This window comes from Lepidochelys kempii, chromosome 1 (genome assembly GCF_965140265.1).
Source record: "Lepidochelys kempii isolate rLepKem1 chromosome 1, rLepKem1.hap2, whole genome shotgun sequence".
Classification (NCBI taxonomy): domain Eukaryota; kingdom Metazoa; phylum Chordata; order Testudines; family Cheloniidae; genus Lepidochelys; species Lepidochelys kempii.
Genome location: NC_133256.1, coordinates 321,727,492 through 321,745,639, shown reverse-complemented (window position 1 = coordinate 321,745,639; position 18,148 = coordinate 321,727,492). Strand labels below are relative to the sequence as shown.

The 18,148-nt window shown below is 44.6% G+C and overlaps 1 protein-coding gene across 11 annotated transcripts in view; it reads left to right on the top strand.

Moving 5' to 3' along the window:
- Window positions 1–18,148, top strand: part of CPNE8 (copine 8) — a 296,010-nt gene that overhangs the window by 151,990 nt on the left and 125,872 nt on the right. For 10 of the 11 annotated variants that reach the window (XM_073328394.1, XM_073328405.1, XM_073328393.1 and 7 more), the window contains one exon: window positions 7,092–7,145. In XM_073328394.1, the coding sequence (XP_073184495.1) occupies window positions 7,092–7,145 (54 nt within the window). Of the gene's footprint in view, window positions 1–7,091; window positions 7,146–18,148 lie in introns of those variants that run through there. The other variant, XR_012156821.1, reaches the window with a different exon arrangement.

The following is an 18,148-nucleotide window of genomic DNA, read 5'->3' as shown; positions in this document are numbered from 1 at the left end:
GGAACTTTATAGTCCGTGAACTTTATATGAAGGGTAGAATAATCTTTACATGATTATTTAAATAGTCTACTTTTAATGGTAACTACTTAGCAGTTATAACCAACACTTTGCCAAATAGATGCACTGGGGCACCACAATGATGAACACAGCAAGATAAAAACTGTGGAGATGGGTTCTCCTGTCACTGTTTTGAACCTACTAGCTGAAAAGAGAATTTTGAGAGTTTGAATGGGCCCCCAGATTGTGGATTTGGTAGTAGTAGTATTATATCCTTATCTCAGTGGATTTTTTTCTTCATTTTAAACCACAGCCAAGAGTTCATGTAGTTTTCTAGGACAGTCAGGGTTGGTGGCTCTCAATGATTAAAAAAAATTGTATTTTAATTGCAAACATATCTGAAATTTGAGAGTGGGGGGGTATGAATAAAATTTTAACCAGCATGCATTCCCTTGTCTTTTATATCACAGTGGTCCTATATTGCACAAAGAATATAGTAGGACATTGGTTTTATTTTTTCCCCTCAGTTGATGGCCTAAAATGTTCTATTTTTCTAACAATGTACATTTTAATAGCTCTACCAAGATTTCAAATGTGAATATTTTAATTCCTCGTCGTTCACAGAACATCTGTGTATAGTGTATAGTAAAATTTGGCAGTAAGCCATATGGATTCCTCTTTCATAGTTGTCTGGGAGATTAGTTGATAAATATCATTGATAAAATCTCTTTGCTTCCACTTCTAGTGTTTGAAAACATGCTCCCATCTTGCTCAGTGTGTTCATAGTGAAACTGACTTAGCTATACAGATGGCTTTGAGCAGACATTTAAAAGGGAAGTGTTTTTTGGTTGGTGGTAGGTTTTTTATGTGGCTGGCAAGATGTTTATTATAGGGGCTACTTTCCATTACAACACTCTCTTTTCAGTTGTTTACAATTTTGCCAAACTTTAACTTTGGGCTGAAATTATTCATACTGGGTGTCTGCCTCATGTTGAATTGATTTGGAAAATACTCTGCAAAAATGATTTAGCCATTTCTCAGAATGAGTGAAGGAAAAATTACATTGTTTTGTTCCTATTAATAAAATTCTTGCCACCATTTAATTGAGACATTCTAGATTTGGAAAAGGGATTTGAAATTTGGCAGGGGGATGGATCACCCTAATGCTGGGGATGTGCCTCTTGCCATCCCCATGAGAAGCCATCCAACTTTGGCCAAGTTATGAGCCTCTGAAAATCTCAGTTCACAGATGCTCAGTAAAACTTGTAAAAGTTTTATGGCTCAGTTTGCTAAATATTCCTCATGTACTGAGCGTGCTTCACCATCATGCTGCTCTAGTGTGCTGGCCAAATTTTGCATAAGTGCTATCCTCACAGAGTGACTGGGCATGCACCATTCCAAGGCTATAGTCACTGAGCATGACTTTCCTTGCAGTTGCTCCTCCCAGCACCTCGGAGCTGCTCTGGTACCAATTACAGGAACTGAGAGCAAGAAACTTCTCCTGTCCTCTCAGTACTCCCACTGCTGGCCAGGTAATATGGAGAAGGAGGAGGAAATAGCTTGCCAGGGATGCAGAAGGATAAGGAGCTAGCAGGGTCAGCCTTAGGGAAAGTAGCACTCTGGACGAACTTGTATTTTGGCATCCCTGTGGGTGAGGCGCACCCCCCATTACCCCTGACCTCCATTGGCTCTCCACCACCCCAGGACCCTGCTGCCTCTCCCCAGTGCTTAATTTTTATTGAAAGGGGTGCCAGAGCTCAGCCCCAACAAAAATTAAGCACTGGCTGGGCGGCTAGAGAGTGGCAGCTGTTGGCTGGGCTCTGAGCTCTGAAGGCATTGCCACTGCCAGCAGCAACTGAGACGCAAGGGTGGAATGGTATATGATGGATTGCCACCTTACTTTATTCTGCTGCTGGTGGCAGCACTTCCTTCAGAGCTCGGTGCCCGGCCAGCAGCCACTGCTCTCAAGGCATCAAGTTCTGAAGACAAAAAAACCAGAGAACTGCTAAATTACAAGAAATTTGTCATACTATCACATGACATGATTAGGGAGGAAAAAAATCAACTTCAGAAAGCTATACAGAACAACAGATCTTTCTGTACATCGTAAAAGATTCTGCTTCCTCGAGCTTCTCTCTTATAACTGCTCTATCTGGCTAGTTTAATAGAATGCCATGAGAAAGGATCATTTTTAGATTGGCTTTCCTTCTTGCTGGTCTGTTATTGCAGAGTTAATATTTTCAAACAACCAAACGAGATAAAGACTTTTGACCCGTTTTTGTATTTGTAATTTTAAAAAAACGTAGGAGATAAGTAATCTAAAACATAAATACACTCTTTCACATATTCCAGTAAAGCAGGATGGATACTGCATCATCTATTACAGGAATTTCCACTATCCATAGCTGTGGGATTGGAGTTGCAAGAGATTAAGTCTTAAAAAACATATTCAAAATAACCATCAAAAAGAATACAGAACACACAGTGTTTGCTTCTCCAGTATAGTATAGTGTGTGTATACATATGTATATATACTATATAAGTGTATAATTTAACAACCACTTACCGACTTCTGTGTTAGCTAAAAAATAAAAAGCAATAATAAAAATATATAAAGTGCAAAAACTACGGCATAAGGGGTATACATTTTGCACTTGGACATGCATTGTCTGCTACTAAACAGTCTTTAGAAAAATGATAATCTGATTAGGCTAGTCAGTATTTCAAAAGTTGATTCCACTGCTTATTCTGAAGAAATTATCTTTATTAGGAATTGATTTGTAGGCAAATTCCTTCTGTATAAACCCATACATTTGGGCTTTAACAACATTATACATCTGCAGTGTCTGTCTCAGGATCGGCAAGAAAACGTGCTTTATCTCTCACAAAATGTGCTCTATATATATATATATATATATATATCCAACAGGAGTCTGGCATATGTGATTTTCCTTCAGGATACAAAGACTGCATGGTAGAACATAGACTCGTTCTTTATTCTTCCTGGCGGCAGCAGCAAAACATTAAAATGTTTACAGACAAATCAACACAGATGTAGTGCTGTTCCAAAACTCTGAGCTACAGCAGGAGCTGGGAACAGATGAGTTCATGAGTTCAGTGGGATTAAGTGTATGAGTAAGGACTCCTTGCAGCATAAAGGTTTCAGGATCAAATATTTGGGAAGGAGACACCCCAGGCAGACAGAGGGGGTGATAGACTCAGTGCAGAGCGGCTGAGAGATAATAATCACTGATAAAATAGTGTGTGATTCCAGGCATCTAATCTGAGATGTATGTCCGAAAATATTTGTAAAATACCTGCACTCCCTTCCTGCACCCCAATCCTTGCACTGTGCCCCTTTCTTCTCAACCACGGTCTGCAACCCTTAATCCCTGTACTCCCCTCCTCATGTGGTGTAGCTCAGCACCCACCGGCAGCCCTGCGGATCAGCTCCTGCCCCGCAGCCCTCCCGCACGCTGGTGGGCCCTGTCGATCAGCTCCACCCAGTGCTTCCTGCCCGCCGTGATCAGCTGTTCAGCCCCTGCGTTTCCTCTGCAAGTTTTCAGCACTCTGCAGAGTGCCCCCTGACCACGGTGCCCTGGGCAATCGTCCATGTGCCCCACCCCTAAGGACAGACCTAGGAGCTGGGTCTGGAGTTGATGAGCCAGGAAACTGGGACAGTGGGACAGGAGTGGAGAGGACTGGGGCAAAGAGAATAGTGGGGTAGGGGAATGTGAGACCTGGGGCCTGATTTGCAGAAGTGTGGAAATTCTCAGCTGCAACTGAAGTCACTCAGATTTGTGCACTGAACAAATACTATGAAAAATCAGACCAGAGGTATCTCAAATTGGGTGCCCAAAATTAATGTACACTTTTGACATTAATGTGTCTCTGCATCAGTTCCCCATCTGTAAAATGTGAATAATAATACTAACTTACATAGCAAGGGTCTTGTGAATATAAATTCATTAACATTTTGGAGGCACTCAGACATTTGTGATGAGGGCCAAGGAAAAGCCCACTGAGGAAGTTAACACCTCTGGTTTTGGAGCAGGGTTGAATGGAGTGCAGTAAATAAGGCATGGCTCATACATTGAATTATGAGGATAAAAAGAACTATTGAATAGCTGATCATTCTGTAGGTACCATCCATCCTATGTGCTAAATGAACATTATGATATAGGCTCTAGTTACTGTATGTGATCTAAATTAATGTAAAGACTGCATCATATTGCTTTACACAGGCAACTTTAATTCTGGCATTTCCTACCTTAGAGTGCTTGATTTTGCAACCTTAACATGGTTTTAAAATGTAGCTTTTTAAATATGTAGTTTATAGATTGTATTTGCTGCTGGTTTCCTATGTCACACTATAACGGCAGCATATACCTATGCTTTATGCCACATTATACAAATATTGTGACTGCATTGTTATCTAGTTTGATGGTTCTGTTATATAAAACCAAGGGAAGGACTGTGCCAAATCTTGAAATTTTTATTCAAGCAAACAAATTTGCTTTGTTTATTTTAATGCATGAGTGATAATTTTGTGTTAATTCTTATTTTAACCAAACTAGGTTACCCATTCTTTGAAGGTTGCAAGTCCCTGTTGGGCATTTACTCACATCCATAAAAGACAACAGTTTGACTCATTAATAGTCTTCCAGTTGACAGTCATTTTTAGAAGTGTGTAGAATAGTATCCTCATTTTTACTGTGGCTGGTTCTACCAGTACTATTAAGCTATCGCTTACTTGAACACTAGATTCACCTAAAAATGAGCAGTAGTGCTTCTGGGTGAGCTGACTGGGTGAGATCAAAAGAACTCTGGAAGTAAGGCTATTACTCCATGTATTGCTTTGTTACAGAGCATTTTCTAATATATCTGAAGTTCTCAAGTTTCAATCAATAGATATTTTTTCTCTTATGAAAAATCACATTGTGAAAGTTCAAAAGATTTTGCAAAAGTGTAAATCATGGTGCTCAAGCCTGAAAAATATGTTCTTAAAATTACTTCTAGGATGCCTTCATGTTCTTACCATAGCAACGAGGGAGTAACCCTGTACATTTTCAACTGGGCTGAAGGCTAACTTGTCTGTTTGTGCAAACAGTTCATGCCCACATTTTCTGTGATTACAAATCACTGTGGGCACCAAGTTTTAGTAGTCACATGTCTGTCCTTCTGCATTCATAATTAGGTGAACTTGAAAATACTAAGATTTGCATGTACAATTCACTGAGGGAGTATGAACTGGAAAAAGGCAAATATAGTGCCTATATTTTAAAAAGGGAAAAAAGAGAACCAGGGGAACTACAGACTGATCAGCCTCACTTCAGTCCTCAGCAAAATCATGGAGCAGGTCCTCAAGGAATCCATTTTGAAGCACTTGGAGGAGAGGAAAGTGATCAGGAACAGTCAACATGGATTCACCAAGGGCAAGTCATGCCTGACCAACCTGATTGCCTTCTATGATGAGATAACTGGCTCTGTGGATATGGGGAAAGCAGTGGATGTGATATATCTTGACTTTAGCAAAGCTTTTGATATGGTCTCCCACAGTATTCTTGCCAGCAAGTTAAAGAAGTATGGGCTGGATGAATGCACTATAAGGTGGATAGAAAGCTGGCTAGATTATCGGGCTCAACGGATAGTGATCAACAGCTCGATGTCTAGTTGGCAGCCGGTATCAAGCAGAGTGCCCCAGGGGTCATTCCTGGGGCCAGTTTTGTTCAACATCTTTATTAATGAACTGGATGATGGGATGAATTGCACCCTCAGCAAGTTCGCAGATGACTCTAAGCTGGGGGGTGAGATAGATACGCTGGAGGGTAGGGATAGGGTCCAGAGTGACTTAGACAAATTAGAGCATTTGGCCAAAAGAAATCTGATGAGGTTCAACAAGGACAAGTGTAGAGTTCTGCACTTAGGAAGGAAGAATCCCATGCGCTGCTGCAGCCTTGGGACCGAGTGGCTAAGCAGCAGTTCTGCAGAAAATGACCTGGGGATTACAGTGGACGAGAAGCTCGATATGAGTCAGCAGTGTGCCCTTGTTGCCAACAAGGCCAATGGCGTATTGGGCTGTATTAGTAGGAGCATTGCCAGCAGATCGAGGGAAGTGATTATTCCTCTCTATTTGGCACTGGTGAGGCCACACCTGGAGTACTGTGTCCAGTTTTGGTCCCCTCACTACAGAAGGGATGTGGACAAATTGGAGAGAGTCCAGCGGAGGGCAACGAAAATGATTAGGAGGCTGGGGCACAAGACTTACAAGGAGAGGCTGAGGGAACTGAGGTTATTTAGTCTGCAGAAGAGAAGAGCGAGGGGGGATTTGATAGCAGCCTTCAATTACCTGAAGGGGGGTTCCAAAGAGGAAGGAGCTCGGCTGTTCTCAGTGGTGGTAGATGACAGAACAAGAAGCAGTGGTCTCGAGTTGCAGTGGGGGAGAATTAGGTTGGATATTAGGAAACACTATTTCACTAGGAGGGTGGTGAAGCACTGGAATGGGTTACCTAGGGAGGTGGTGGAATCTCCATCCTTAGAGGTTTTTAAGGCCTGGCTTGACAAAGCCTTGGCAGGGATGATTTAGTTGGTGTTGGTCCTGCTTTGAGCAGGGGATTGGACTAGATGACCTCCTGAGGTCTCTTCCAATCGTAATATTCTATGATTTTATGAATTACAGTTGCTTCTACAAGTGGGAAATTTGGACTTTTCAGGTCCCCTTTATGTAAAGGTAACATGAAACTGTAGTAATATGCTGGGCACAAGAGTTGGGCAAGAAATGGAAGTAAAAATTCACAAAACAATGCAGGGTTTTTTCTGATTTTTGTCAAAAATCTTGATGCAGTGTGTGCAAACTCTTCTGGCTCTGTTCAACAGCAACAATGTAGTCTTCTCTTAACAATTGCCAGTGTCCTGTTGTGAGTCATTATGAAGTATCCGATAAGAGTTCCTGAATATCAGTTCATACATGTAACTATTAACGTGTCATATATCTAAAGAATACTACTTCGTACCTTAAGAGAATCTTAAGAATTTTCACTATGTCAACTGCATAATGAATGATGCATCTGTAATAGTTTTATCTGCCCTTCTAGGTAATAAATCCAAAGAAAAAAGGAAAAAAGAAGAAGTATATTAATTCTGGAACAGTAAGTAGATACTTTATATTAACTTATGCTTTCCTTTTCTGTCTGACTTCGTGAAATAAAGTGTATTCAAACTAATTTGACAGTGTTAGAGTAAGACTTTCTTTGAAGAATGCAAGAGTAAAGTATTTACTATAACTCATTTTTTCTACTTTTCCCTCTTTTCTGTGATTAAATGAGTGTCTCGTGAAAGCTTTATCCAAAATATAATTTTGGGTTCCCTGTGAGTTTAGAATTGCTGGAGGCAGTGTTGACTTTTATCTGGAATACATGTTGATTTTTAGAATGCATTAAAATGCTTTTCTTAGTTATTCAGATCTTGTACAGAGACATGAACAAATAAGGGATGATAGATTGTGTCCTTTGTGTTTAAGAAAATATTTATTCTCTAGTCTCTAAATTTTTGGCAGAATTAGATTTAAGAAATGCTGTGACTGTAATTTGCAAGAGTGCTCATGTTTTTTTAATCATTGAGGTACTAACAGCCAGTTCCATATAATGTTGTGAAGTTTTCAGTAAAAATGCAAGAGCCTTTGTAGTCTCAGTTATATTAGCTTGATCCACTGTAATAACTGCAATGCTGATTTTAATATTATGGCATCCAGGAGAATCAAAACATAATTTAATATAAAACCAGAATAAATCTAAATCTACAAGAATTTATATTTCAGAAAGTCAAACTAAATACAGATGAGTACTGGTTCTACAATCACATATATGCTTAATTTTACTCATGGGAGCAGTCTGAAGTCAGTGAGACTTCCATATGCAGGATTGCAGCCTTGAGGTGGAAAATGATGATTGTTCCTGTGTGTATTTTTCCGTTCATAAATGGGGCATGTGCCATTGTCTTTTCCACAAACCTATGGAAAAAGATCCAGAATAGAAGAAACTTTATTTCTATGGTAATTTGATGGTAAGAGTTTATTGAAGGAGTGAGTGATTTTCTTTCATGTTAATATATTGCCAGTGGTAGACTTTAATATGTTAGAACAAAGTACTAGTACATTGCATCAGTGTGTTGGCATGATGTCCCTGTGAGTGCTCCATTTTAGGTGTTTAGCGCCCCTGCGCTTGTAATTGGAGATTTGTGGTAGCAGTACCTGGTTGGGTCGCATATGCACAGTCCCCATCTCCCGCTGCCTCAGGTGGTTAACTGGTGCTGTGCGACCAACTCCCCCTCAGTTCCTTCTTTACCGTCCTTGGTTACAAGTCGGCGCATTCAGCAGCTCCTCAGAGCTTAGTTAGCATAGTATACCCCAATTAGTTCTAGTTTTGTTATAGATAGTTAACTCCTTTCATTTCCTTATCCCCGTTTATTTAAAAAAAACAAAACAAAACAAAAAAACCACCACCCTTATTTGTTTCCTGAATAGAAATAGGTTTTCATTGAACCATTACTTCTGGTTCTCCCTTCAGGGGGACAAAACTCTCCCTTCAGGGGCATGACCGGGTCTCAAGGCTTTAAACGCTGCCTCACCTGTAGGCTATCGATCCCAGTGTCGGACAGGCAGGCTCATGTTCACTGCTTAGTCGAAGCACACGTGCCTCAAAAGTGCCCTCATTTGCATAAACTGACAGCCCAGACCAGGAAAGTCAGAGACTTGAAGCTTAAACTACTGTTAATGGAGAAGTCTCTGCGGCCAGCATCTGAACCAGAAACACACACACCCCCGAGACACAGTTCACTGACTGCAGCCTCTGATGGGCTCTACTTTGTCTGTGACTCATGTGATAGACCACCCAAATAAAAAGGTGGCTAAGAAGCATATGCTGTCCCCACCAGCTCAGGAACTGATCAAGAAACAGCGTTCCCCAAACGAAGAGACCTTGTCAGTACCGAGAGGCTCCACAGCCAAGATAGCAGGACCCTCTGCTACCGTTGGTACTGCGAGAGCTCAAGAGAGCTAGCTCCAATGCAGGCACCCAGGGAAAACAGAAACCCCATATATCGGCACCAGCAGAGCCGTCCCGACACTTGGCACCGGTCATATGAAAACAACTGCAGCCTATGCTTTCACTTCCTGTCAGCATTGTGCAATTGACAGTTGCACCCATAGAGACAACAGCTCCACAGCAGCCAGTACCCCCTGTTACCACATCAGCGGCACCAAGGCTGTCGACACCACAACAGTTCTTCCTTCCCAGAGACTTCAAGGTGACGTGAACACCAGACTCTCCCATTCTCTGCACCGAGATTACAACAGCACTCTCGGTACCGAGCTGTCCCACCACTCCGGAGACGGGCTCCACCTAATGAAGAGAGGGAAGAGCATCTTTGCAAGCAGGCTGGCTAACCTAGTGAGGAGGGCTTCAAACTAGGTTCACCGGGGGAAGGAGACCAAAGCCCTGAGGTAAGTGGGCAAGCGGGATACCGGGAGGAAGCACAGGCAGGAACGTCTGTGAGGGGAGGGCTCCTACCTCATACTGAGAATGAGGGGCAATCAGCAGGTTATCTCAAGTGCCTATATACAAATACACAAAGCCTTGGAAACAAGCAGGGTGAACTGGAGGTCCTGGTGATGTCAAGGAATTATGACGTGATTGGAATAACAGAGACTTGGTGGGATAACTCACATGACTGGAGTACTGTCATGGATGGTTATAAACTGTTCAGGAAGGACAGGCAGGGCAGAAAAGGTGGGGGAGTAGCACTGTATGTAAGGGAGCAGTATGACTGCTCAGAGCTCCGGTACGAAACTGCAGAAAAACCTGAGTGTCTCTGGATTAAGTTCAGAAGTGTAAGCAACAAGAGTGATGTAGTGGTGGGAGTCTGCTATAGACCACCAGACCAGGGGGATGAGGTGGATGAGGCTTTCTTCTGGCAACTCGCAGAAGCTACTAGATGGCACGTACTGGTTCTCATGGGCGACTTTAATCATCCTGATATCTGCTGGGAGAGCACTACAGTGGTGCATAGACAATCCAGGAAGTTTTTGGAAAATGTAGGGGACAATTTCCTGGATCAAGTGCTAGAGGAGCCAACTGGGGGGGAGCTTTTCTTGACCTGCTGTTCACAAACTGGGAAGAATTAGTAGGGGAAGCAAAAGTGAATGGGAATCTGGGAAGCAGTGACCATGAGTTGGTCGAGTTCAGGATCCTGACACAGGGAAGAAAGGTAAGCAGCAGAATACGGACCCTGGACTTCAAGAAAGCAGACTTCGACTCCCTCAGGGAACTGATGGGCAGGATCCCCTGGAGGAATAACATGAGGGGGAAAGGAGTCCAGGAGAGCTGGCTGTATTTCAAGGAATCCCTATTGAGGTTACAGGGACAAACCATCTCGATGTATCGAAAGAATAGTAAATATGGCAGGAGACCAGCTTCGCTTAACGGTGAAATCCTTGCGGATCTTAAACATAAAAAAGAAGCTTACGAGAAGTGGAAGATTGGACAGATGCCCAGGGAAGAGTATAAAAATATTGCTCGGGCATGTAGGAATGAAATCAGGAGGGCCAAATCACACCTGGAGCTGCAGCTAGCAAGAGATGTCAAGAGTAACAAGAAGGGTTGCTTCAGGTATGTTGGCAACAAGAAGAAAGCCAAGGAAAGTGTGGGCCCCTTACTGAATGAGGGAGGCAACCTAGTGACAGAGGATGTGGAAAAAGCTAATGTAATCAATGCTTTCTTTGCCTCTGTCTTCAGGAACAAGGTCAGCTCCCAGACTGCTGCTCTGAGCAACACAGCATGGGGAGTAGGTGGCCAGCCCTCTGTGGAGAGAGAGGTGGTTAGGGACTATTTAGAAAAGCTGGACGTGCACAAGTCCATGGGGTCAACGAATGGCTACGCAGATGGTGTCGGAGAGAAGGCTTTGGTTTCTTTGACCATGGGATGGTGTTCCATGAAGGAGGAGTGCTGGGTAGAGACGGGCTCCATCTTACGAAGAGAGGGAAGAGCATCTTTGCCAGCAGGCTGGCTAACCTAGTGAGGAGGGCTTTAAACTAGGTTCACCGGGGGAAGGAGACCAAAGCCCTGAGGTAAGTGGGAAAGCGGGATACCGGGAGGAAGCACAGGCAGGAATGTCTGTGAGGGGAGGGCTCCTGCCTCATACTGGCAATGAGGGGCGATCAACAGGTTATCTCAAGTGCTTATATACAAATGCACAAAGCCTTGGAAACAAGCAGGGAGAACTGGAGGTCCTGGTGATGTCAAGGAACTATGACGTGATCGGAATAACAGAGACTTGGTGGGATAACTCATATGACTGGAGTACTGTCATGGATGGTTATAAACTGTTCAGGAAGGACAGGCAGGGCAGAAAAGGTGGGGGAGTAGCACTGTATGTAAGGGAGCAGTATGACTGCTCAGAGCTCCGGTACGAAACTGCAGAAAAACCTGAGTGTCTCTGGATTAAGTTTAGAAGTGTGTGCAACAAGAGTGATGTAGTGGTGGGAGTCTGCTATAGACCACCGGACCAGGGGGATGAGGTGGATGAGGCTTTCTTCCGGCAGCTCACGGAAGCTACTAGATCGCATGCCCTGATTCTCATGGGTGACTTTAATTTTCCTGATATCTGCTGGGAGAGCAATACAGCGGTGCATAGACAATCCAGGAAGTTTTTGGAAAGCGTAGGGGACAATTTCCTGGCGCAAGTGCTAGAGGAGCCAACTAGGGGGGGTGCTTTTCTTGACCTGCTGCTCACAAACGGGGAAGAATTAGTAGGGGGAGCAAAAGTGGATGGGAATCTGGGAGGCAGTGACCATGAGTTGGTTGAGTTCAGGATCCTGACGCAGGGAACAAAGGTAAGCAGCAGGATACGGACCCTGGACTTCAGGAAAGCAGACTTCGACTCCCTCAGGGAACGGATGGCCAGGATCCCCTGGGGGACTAACTTGAAGGGGAAAGGAGTCCAGGAGAGCTGGCTGTATTTCAAGGAATCCCTGTTGAGGTTACAGGGACAAACCATCCCGATGAGTCGAAAGAATAGTAAATATGGCAGGCGACCAACTTGGCTTAATGGTGAAATCCTAGCGGATCTTAAACATAAAAAAGAAGCTTACAAGAAGTGGAAGGTTGGACATATGACCAGGGAAGAGTATAAAAATATTGCTCGGGCATGTAGGAATGTTATCAGGAGGGCCAAATCGCACCTGGAGCTGCAGCTAGCCAGAGATGTCAAGAGTAACAAGAAGGGTTTCTTCAGGTATGTTGGCAACAAGAAGAAAGCCAAGGAATGTGTGGGCCCCTTACTGAATGAGGGAGGCAACCTAGTGACAGAGGATGTGGAAAAAGCTGTACTCAATGCTTTTTTTGCCTCTGTTTTCACTAACAAGGTCAGCTCCCAGACTGCTGCGCTGGGCATCACAAAATGCGGAAGAGATGGCCAGCCCTCTGTGGAGATAGAGGCGGTTAGGGACTATTTAGAAAAGCTGGACGTGCACAAGTCCATGGGGCCGGACGAGTTGCATCCGAGAGTGCTGAAGGAATTGGCGGCTGTGATTGCAGAGCCACTGGCCATTATCTTTGAAAACTCGTGGCGAACCGGGGAAGTCCCGGATGACTGGAAAAAGGCTAATGTAGTGCCAATCTTTAAAAAAGGGAAGAAGGAAGATCCTGGGAACTACAGGCCAGTCAGCCTCACCTCAGTCCCTGGAAAAATCATGGAGCAGGTCCTCAAAGAATCAATCCTGAAGCACTTGCATGAGAGGAAAGTGATCAGGAACAGCCAGCATGGATTCACCAAGGGAAGGTCATGCCTGACTAATCTAATCGCCTTTTATGATGAGATTACTGGTTCTGTGGATGAAGGGAAAGCAGTGGATGTATTGTTTCTTGACTTTAGCAAAGCTTTTGACACGGTCTCCCATAGTATTCTTGTCAGCAAGTTAAGGAAGTATGGGCTGGATGAATGCACTATAAGGTGGGTAGAAAGCTGGCTAAATTGTCGGGCTCAACGGGTAGTGATCAATGGCTCCATGTCTAGTTGGCAGCCGGTATCAAGTGGAGTGCCCCAAGGGTCGGTCCTGGGGCCGGTTTTATTCAATATCTTCATAAATGATCTGGAGGATGGTGTGGATTGCACTCTCGGCAAATTTGCGGATGATACTAAACTGGGAGGAGTGGTAGATACGCTGGAGGGGAGGGATAGTATACAGAAGGACCTAGACCAATTGGAAGATTGGGCCAAAAGGAATCTGATGAGGTTCAATAAGGATAAGTGCAGGGTCCTGCACTTAGGACGGAAGAACCCAATGCACAGCTACAGACTAGGGACCGAATGGCTAGGCAGCAGTTCTGCGGAAAAGGACCTAGGGGTGACAGTGGACGAGAAGCTGGATATGAGTCAGCAGTGTGCCCTTGTTGCCAAGAAGGCCAATGGCATTTTGGGATGTATAAGTAGGGGCATAGCGAGCAGATCGAGGGACGTGATCGTTCCCCTCTATTCGACATTGGTGAGGCCTCATGTGGAGTACTGTGTCCAGTTTTGGGCCCCACACTTCAAGAAGGATGTGGATAAATTGGAGAGAGTCCAGCGAAGGGCAACAAAAATGATTAGGGGACTGGAACACATGAGTTATGAGGAGAGGCTGAGGGAGCTGGGATTGTTTAGCCTGCAGAAGAGAAGAATGAGGGGGGATTTGATAGCTGCTTTCAACTACCTGAAAGGGGGTTCCAAAGAGGATGGCTCTAGACTGTTCTCAATGGTAGCAGATGACAGAACGAGGAGTAATGGTCTCAAGTTGCAGTGGGGGAGGTTTAGATTGGATATTAGGAAAAACTTTTTCACTAAGAGGGTGGTGAAACACTGGAATGCGTTACCTAGGGAGGTGGTAGAATCTCCTTCCTTAGAGGTTTTTAAGGTCAGGCTTGACAAAGCCCTGGCTGGGATGATTTAACTGGGAATTGGTCCTGCTTTGAGCAGGGGGTTGGACTAGATGACCTTCTGGGGTCCCTTCCAACCCTGATATTCTATGATTCTATGATTCTATGCGTTGCATCCGAGAGTAATAAAGGAATTGGTGGCTGTGATTGCAGAGCCATTGGCCATTATCTTTGAAAACTCGTGGCGAACGGGGGAAGTCCCGGATGACTGGGAAAAGGCTAATGTAGTGCTAATCTTTAAAAAAGGGAAGGAGGAGGATCCTGGGAACTACAGGCCAGTCAGCCTCACCTCAGTCCCTGGAAAAATCATGGAGCGGGTCCTCAAGGAATCTATCCTGAAGCACTTACATGAGAGGAAAGTGATCAGGAACAGTCAGCATGGATTCACCAAGGGAAGGTCATGCCTGACTAATCTAATCGCCTTCTATGATGAGATTACTGGTTCTGTGGATGAAGGGAAAGCACTGGATGTATTGTTTCTTGACTTTAGCAAAGCTTTCGACACGGTCTCCCACAGTATTCTTGTCAGCAAGTTAAAGAAGTATGGGTTGGATGAATGCACTATAAGGTGGGTAGAAAGTTGGCTAGGTTGTCGGGCTCAACGGGTAGTGATCAATGGCTCCATGTCTAGTTGGCAGCCGGTATCAAGTGGAGTTTCCCAAGGGTCGGTCCTGGGGCCAGTTTTGTTCAATATCTTCATAAATGATCTGGAGGATGGTGTGGATTGCACTCTCAGCAAATTTGCGGATGATACTAAACTAGGAGGAGTGGTAGATACGGTGGCAGGTAGGGATAGGATACAGAGGGACCTAGACAAATTGGAGGATTGGGCCAAAAGAAATCTGATGAGGTTCAACAAGGATAAGTGCAGGGTCCTGCACTTAGGACGGAAGAATGCAATGCACCACTACAGACTAGGGACCGAATGGCTAGGTAGCAGTTCTGCGGAAAAGGACCTAGGGGTGACAATGGAAGAGAAGCTGGATATGAGTCAACAGTGTGCCCTTGTTGCTAAGAAGGCCAATGGCATTTTGGGATGTATAAGTAGGGGCATAGCCAGCAGGTCGAGGGACGTGATCATTCCCCTCTATTCAACATTGGTGAGGTCTCATCTGGAGTACTGTGTCCAGTTTTGGGCCCCACACTACAAGAAGGATGTGGATAAATTGGAGAGCGTCCAGTGAAGGGCAACAAAAATGATTAGGGGACTGGAACACATGACTTATGAGGAGAGGCTGAGGGAACTGGGTTTGTTTAGTCTGCAGAAGAGAAGAATGAAGGGGGATTCGATAGCTGCTTTCAACTACCTGAGAGGTGGTTCCAAAGAGGATGGTTCTAGACTATTCTCAGTGGTAGAAGATGACAGGACAAGGAGTAATGGTCTCAAGTTGCAGTGGGGGAGGTTTAGGTTGGATATTAGGAAAAACTTTTTCACTAGGAGGGTGGTGAAACACTGGAATGCGTTACCTAGGGAGGTGGTAGAATCTCCTTCCTTAGAAGTTTTTAAGGTCAGGCTTGAGAAAGCCCTGGCTGGGATGATTTAATTGGGGATTGGTCCTGCTTTGAGCAGGGGGTTGGACTAGATGACCTCCTGAGGTCCCTTCCAACCCTGATATTCTATGATTCTATGATTCCACTGACTTCTGCTCCCCCATTTTTGAGCAATGATGAGGATGAGGAACCCCTAGCATTGTTCTTCCCCCGCCCGCAAAACTATCAAACTGGCCCTGCCACACAAGGGGTACTATTCAGGGGCCAAAGAACAGCAGTGGTATGGGCCCCATGGATGGCATATCCCCCTCACCACCTCAAACCTCCTAACCCACACAGGGAGGGTACACAGCAGTCACCTATGCCGTCAGTACCAGGACCATCTGAGCCCCCGAAGAGATGACAGGAGAACAGGAAGAAATCTCTGACCAGGAGGTCGGAGCAACAACCCATGTTTTTTCATCATTCCCAGATGACACCATCATGCCAACTCCTCCCAACATGGGGAACGACTTTAGACATTTCCAGGATCTCTATAGGAGAGTTGCAGATTCCCTTGACGTCTCACTGGGGGAAGTGCAGGATACATGACATAAGCTTGTTGACATCCTGCAAACATCAGCATCATCTAATATCGCTTTACCCAAGAATGATGCAATCATGGAACCTGTCAAACACATCTGGCAGGCCCTTGCAACAATCACTCCAACCTGGAAAAGGTCCGACAGGAAATAATATGTTCCTGCAAAGGGAACAGAGTTTCTTTTTCACATCCCACACCAAACTCTTTGGTAGTGGATGCTGTTTATGAAAGGGGCAGACAATAATATCCCCACCCCATATGACGAAGACTGGAAGAGGTTTGACCTCTTTTTCTGAAAAGCTTATTCTTCAGTTATGCTTCACCTTAGAATTTTTAATTACAAGGCATTATTAGCAAAATAGGACCCCACAAATTATGGCAAACTATCAGATTTTATTGAATTTCTCCCTGAAGAGAAAAAAAAAACAATTTGGTGCACTCATTTCCAAGGGCCAACTGATCTCCAGGATGGCATTGCAAGTTGCCCAATATTCTGCAGATACAGCAACATGATCTACACCCACCGCAATTATAATGAGAAGGGCATCCTGGCTACATTTCTCTGGCTTCCCCAAAGAAGTGCAAGCAACAGTGGATGACCTGCCATTTGAAGGGCCCAAACTCTTCGTAACCAATACAGACAAATCTCTGCACACCCTCAAGGGCTTGAGGGCGATTCTGAAATCCCTGACTGTCTATACTTCTAGGGGAAAGAGAAAACAAGGAAGGTATTCCTGTCCACACCATATGTACGGACACATAGGCAATATGAGCCACAAGCCCGGAAACAACAGTCCCAAAGGAGACGACAACTGTCAAATCAATCTACCATGTCTCATCAACCATCCGCCAAGCAGCAAGTTTGAGACGCTGGTTGAGGGCCCAAGACCCCCTCATCTTTCAGCGCTGAGAACTCCTACCATCTCCTAGCCATTCAGAGACCGTTTAACTGCCTACTACTCAGTCTGGCAAAATCCATCACTACAGGCAGATGAGTGCTCGAGATAATTGAAATTGGATACTCCATCCCTTTTACTTCCAATCCCACTACCCATCCTCCCTTCCCATCTCTCTTCAGGGACCCCTCTCATGAAGATCTACTGCAGCAGGAGGTAACCCACCTCATCCATCTAGGAGCAGTAGAACTGGTACCAACAAAATACAGAGGGATGGGTTTCTACTCAAACTACTTCCTTAGACAGAAAAAACCAGGATGATGGAGGCCCATTCTCGATCTCCAATGGCTCAACAAATTTGTCAGAAACCAGCATTTAAAGATGGTAACGCTGGCCACCATTATCCCAGTGTTAGAAAGGGGGACTGGCTCTCAGCCCTTGACCTCCAGGATGCATACTTTCACATAATGATTCACCCATCACATCAGAGGTTTCTCCGATTTTGCTCTCGGACCAGATCACGTCCTGCCCTTCAGTCTGTCCACTGTTCCCCAAGTCTTCTCAAAGGTACTCACAGTAGTTGCTGCACACCTCCGCAAGAAAGGAATCCTGATATTTCCATATCTGGATGCCTACTGAAAGCAGCGAATCAACCAGCGGCAATAGAGCAGTAGTTCTCAAACTTTTGCATTGGTGACCCCTTTCACACAGCAATCCTCTGAGTGTGCCCCCCTGCCCATAAACTAATACACATTTTTTATATTTAACACTGTTACAAATGCTGGTGGTGAAGCAGGGTTTGGGGTGGAGGCTGACTGCGACCCCTACTTAATAACCTCGTGACCCCCCTGAGGGATCACGGCCCCCAGTTTGAGAACCACTGCAATAGAGGCTTTCCAACAAACAATAGATCTCTTTACGCAATTAGGTCTCCAAATAAACACACAAAAGTCAACCCTCACACCAGTACAGGAACTGGAATTCATTGGCGCTTCTCTCAGTACACCCGAGGCAACAGCATCTTTACCAAGGCAACACTTTCTAATTCTAACTAATCTGATTTCCACATCCCTGAACAGTCCCCAGGTAACAGCCAGCACTTGCCTGCAATTACTGGGCCACATGGCCGCATCGACTTTAATCATCCAACACGCGGGGTTACATATGCGAACCCTACAAGTGTGGCTCCACACAACTAATTCCCCATGAAGGCA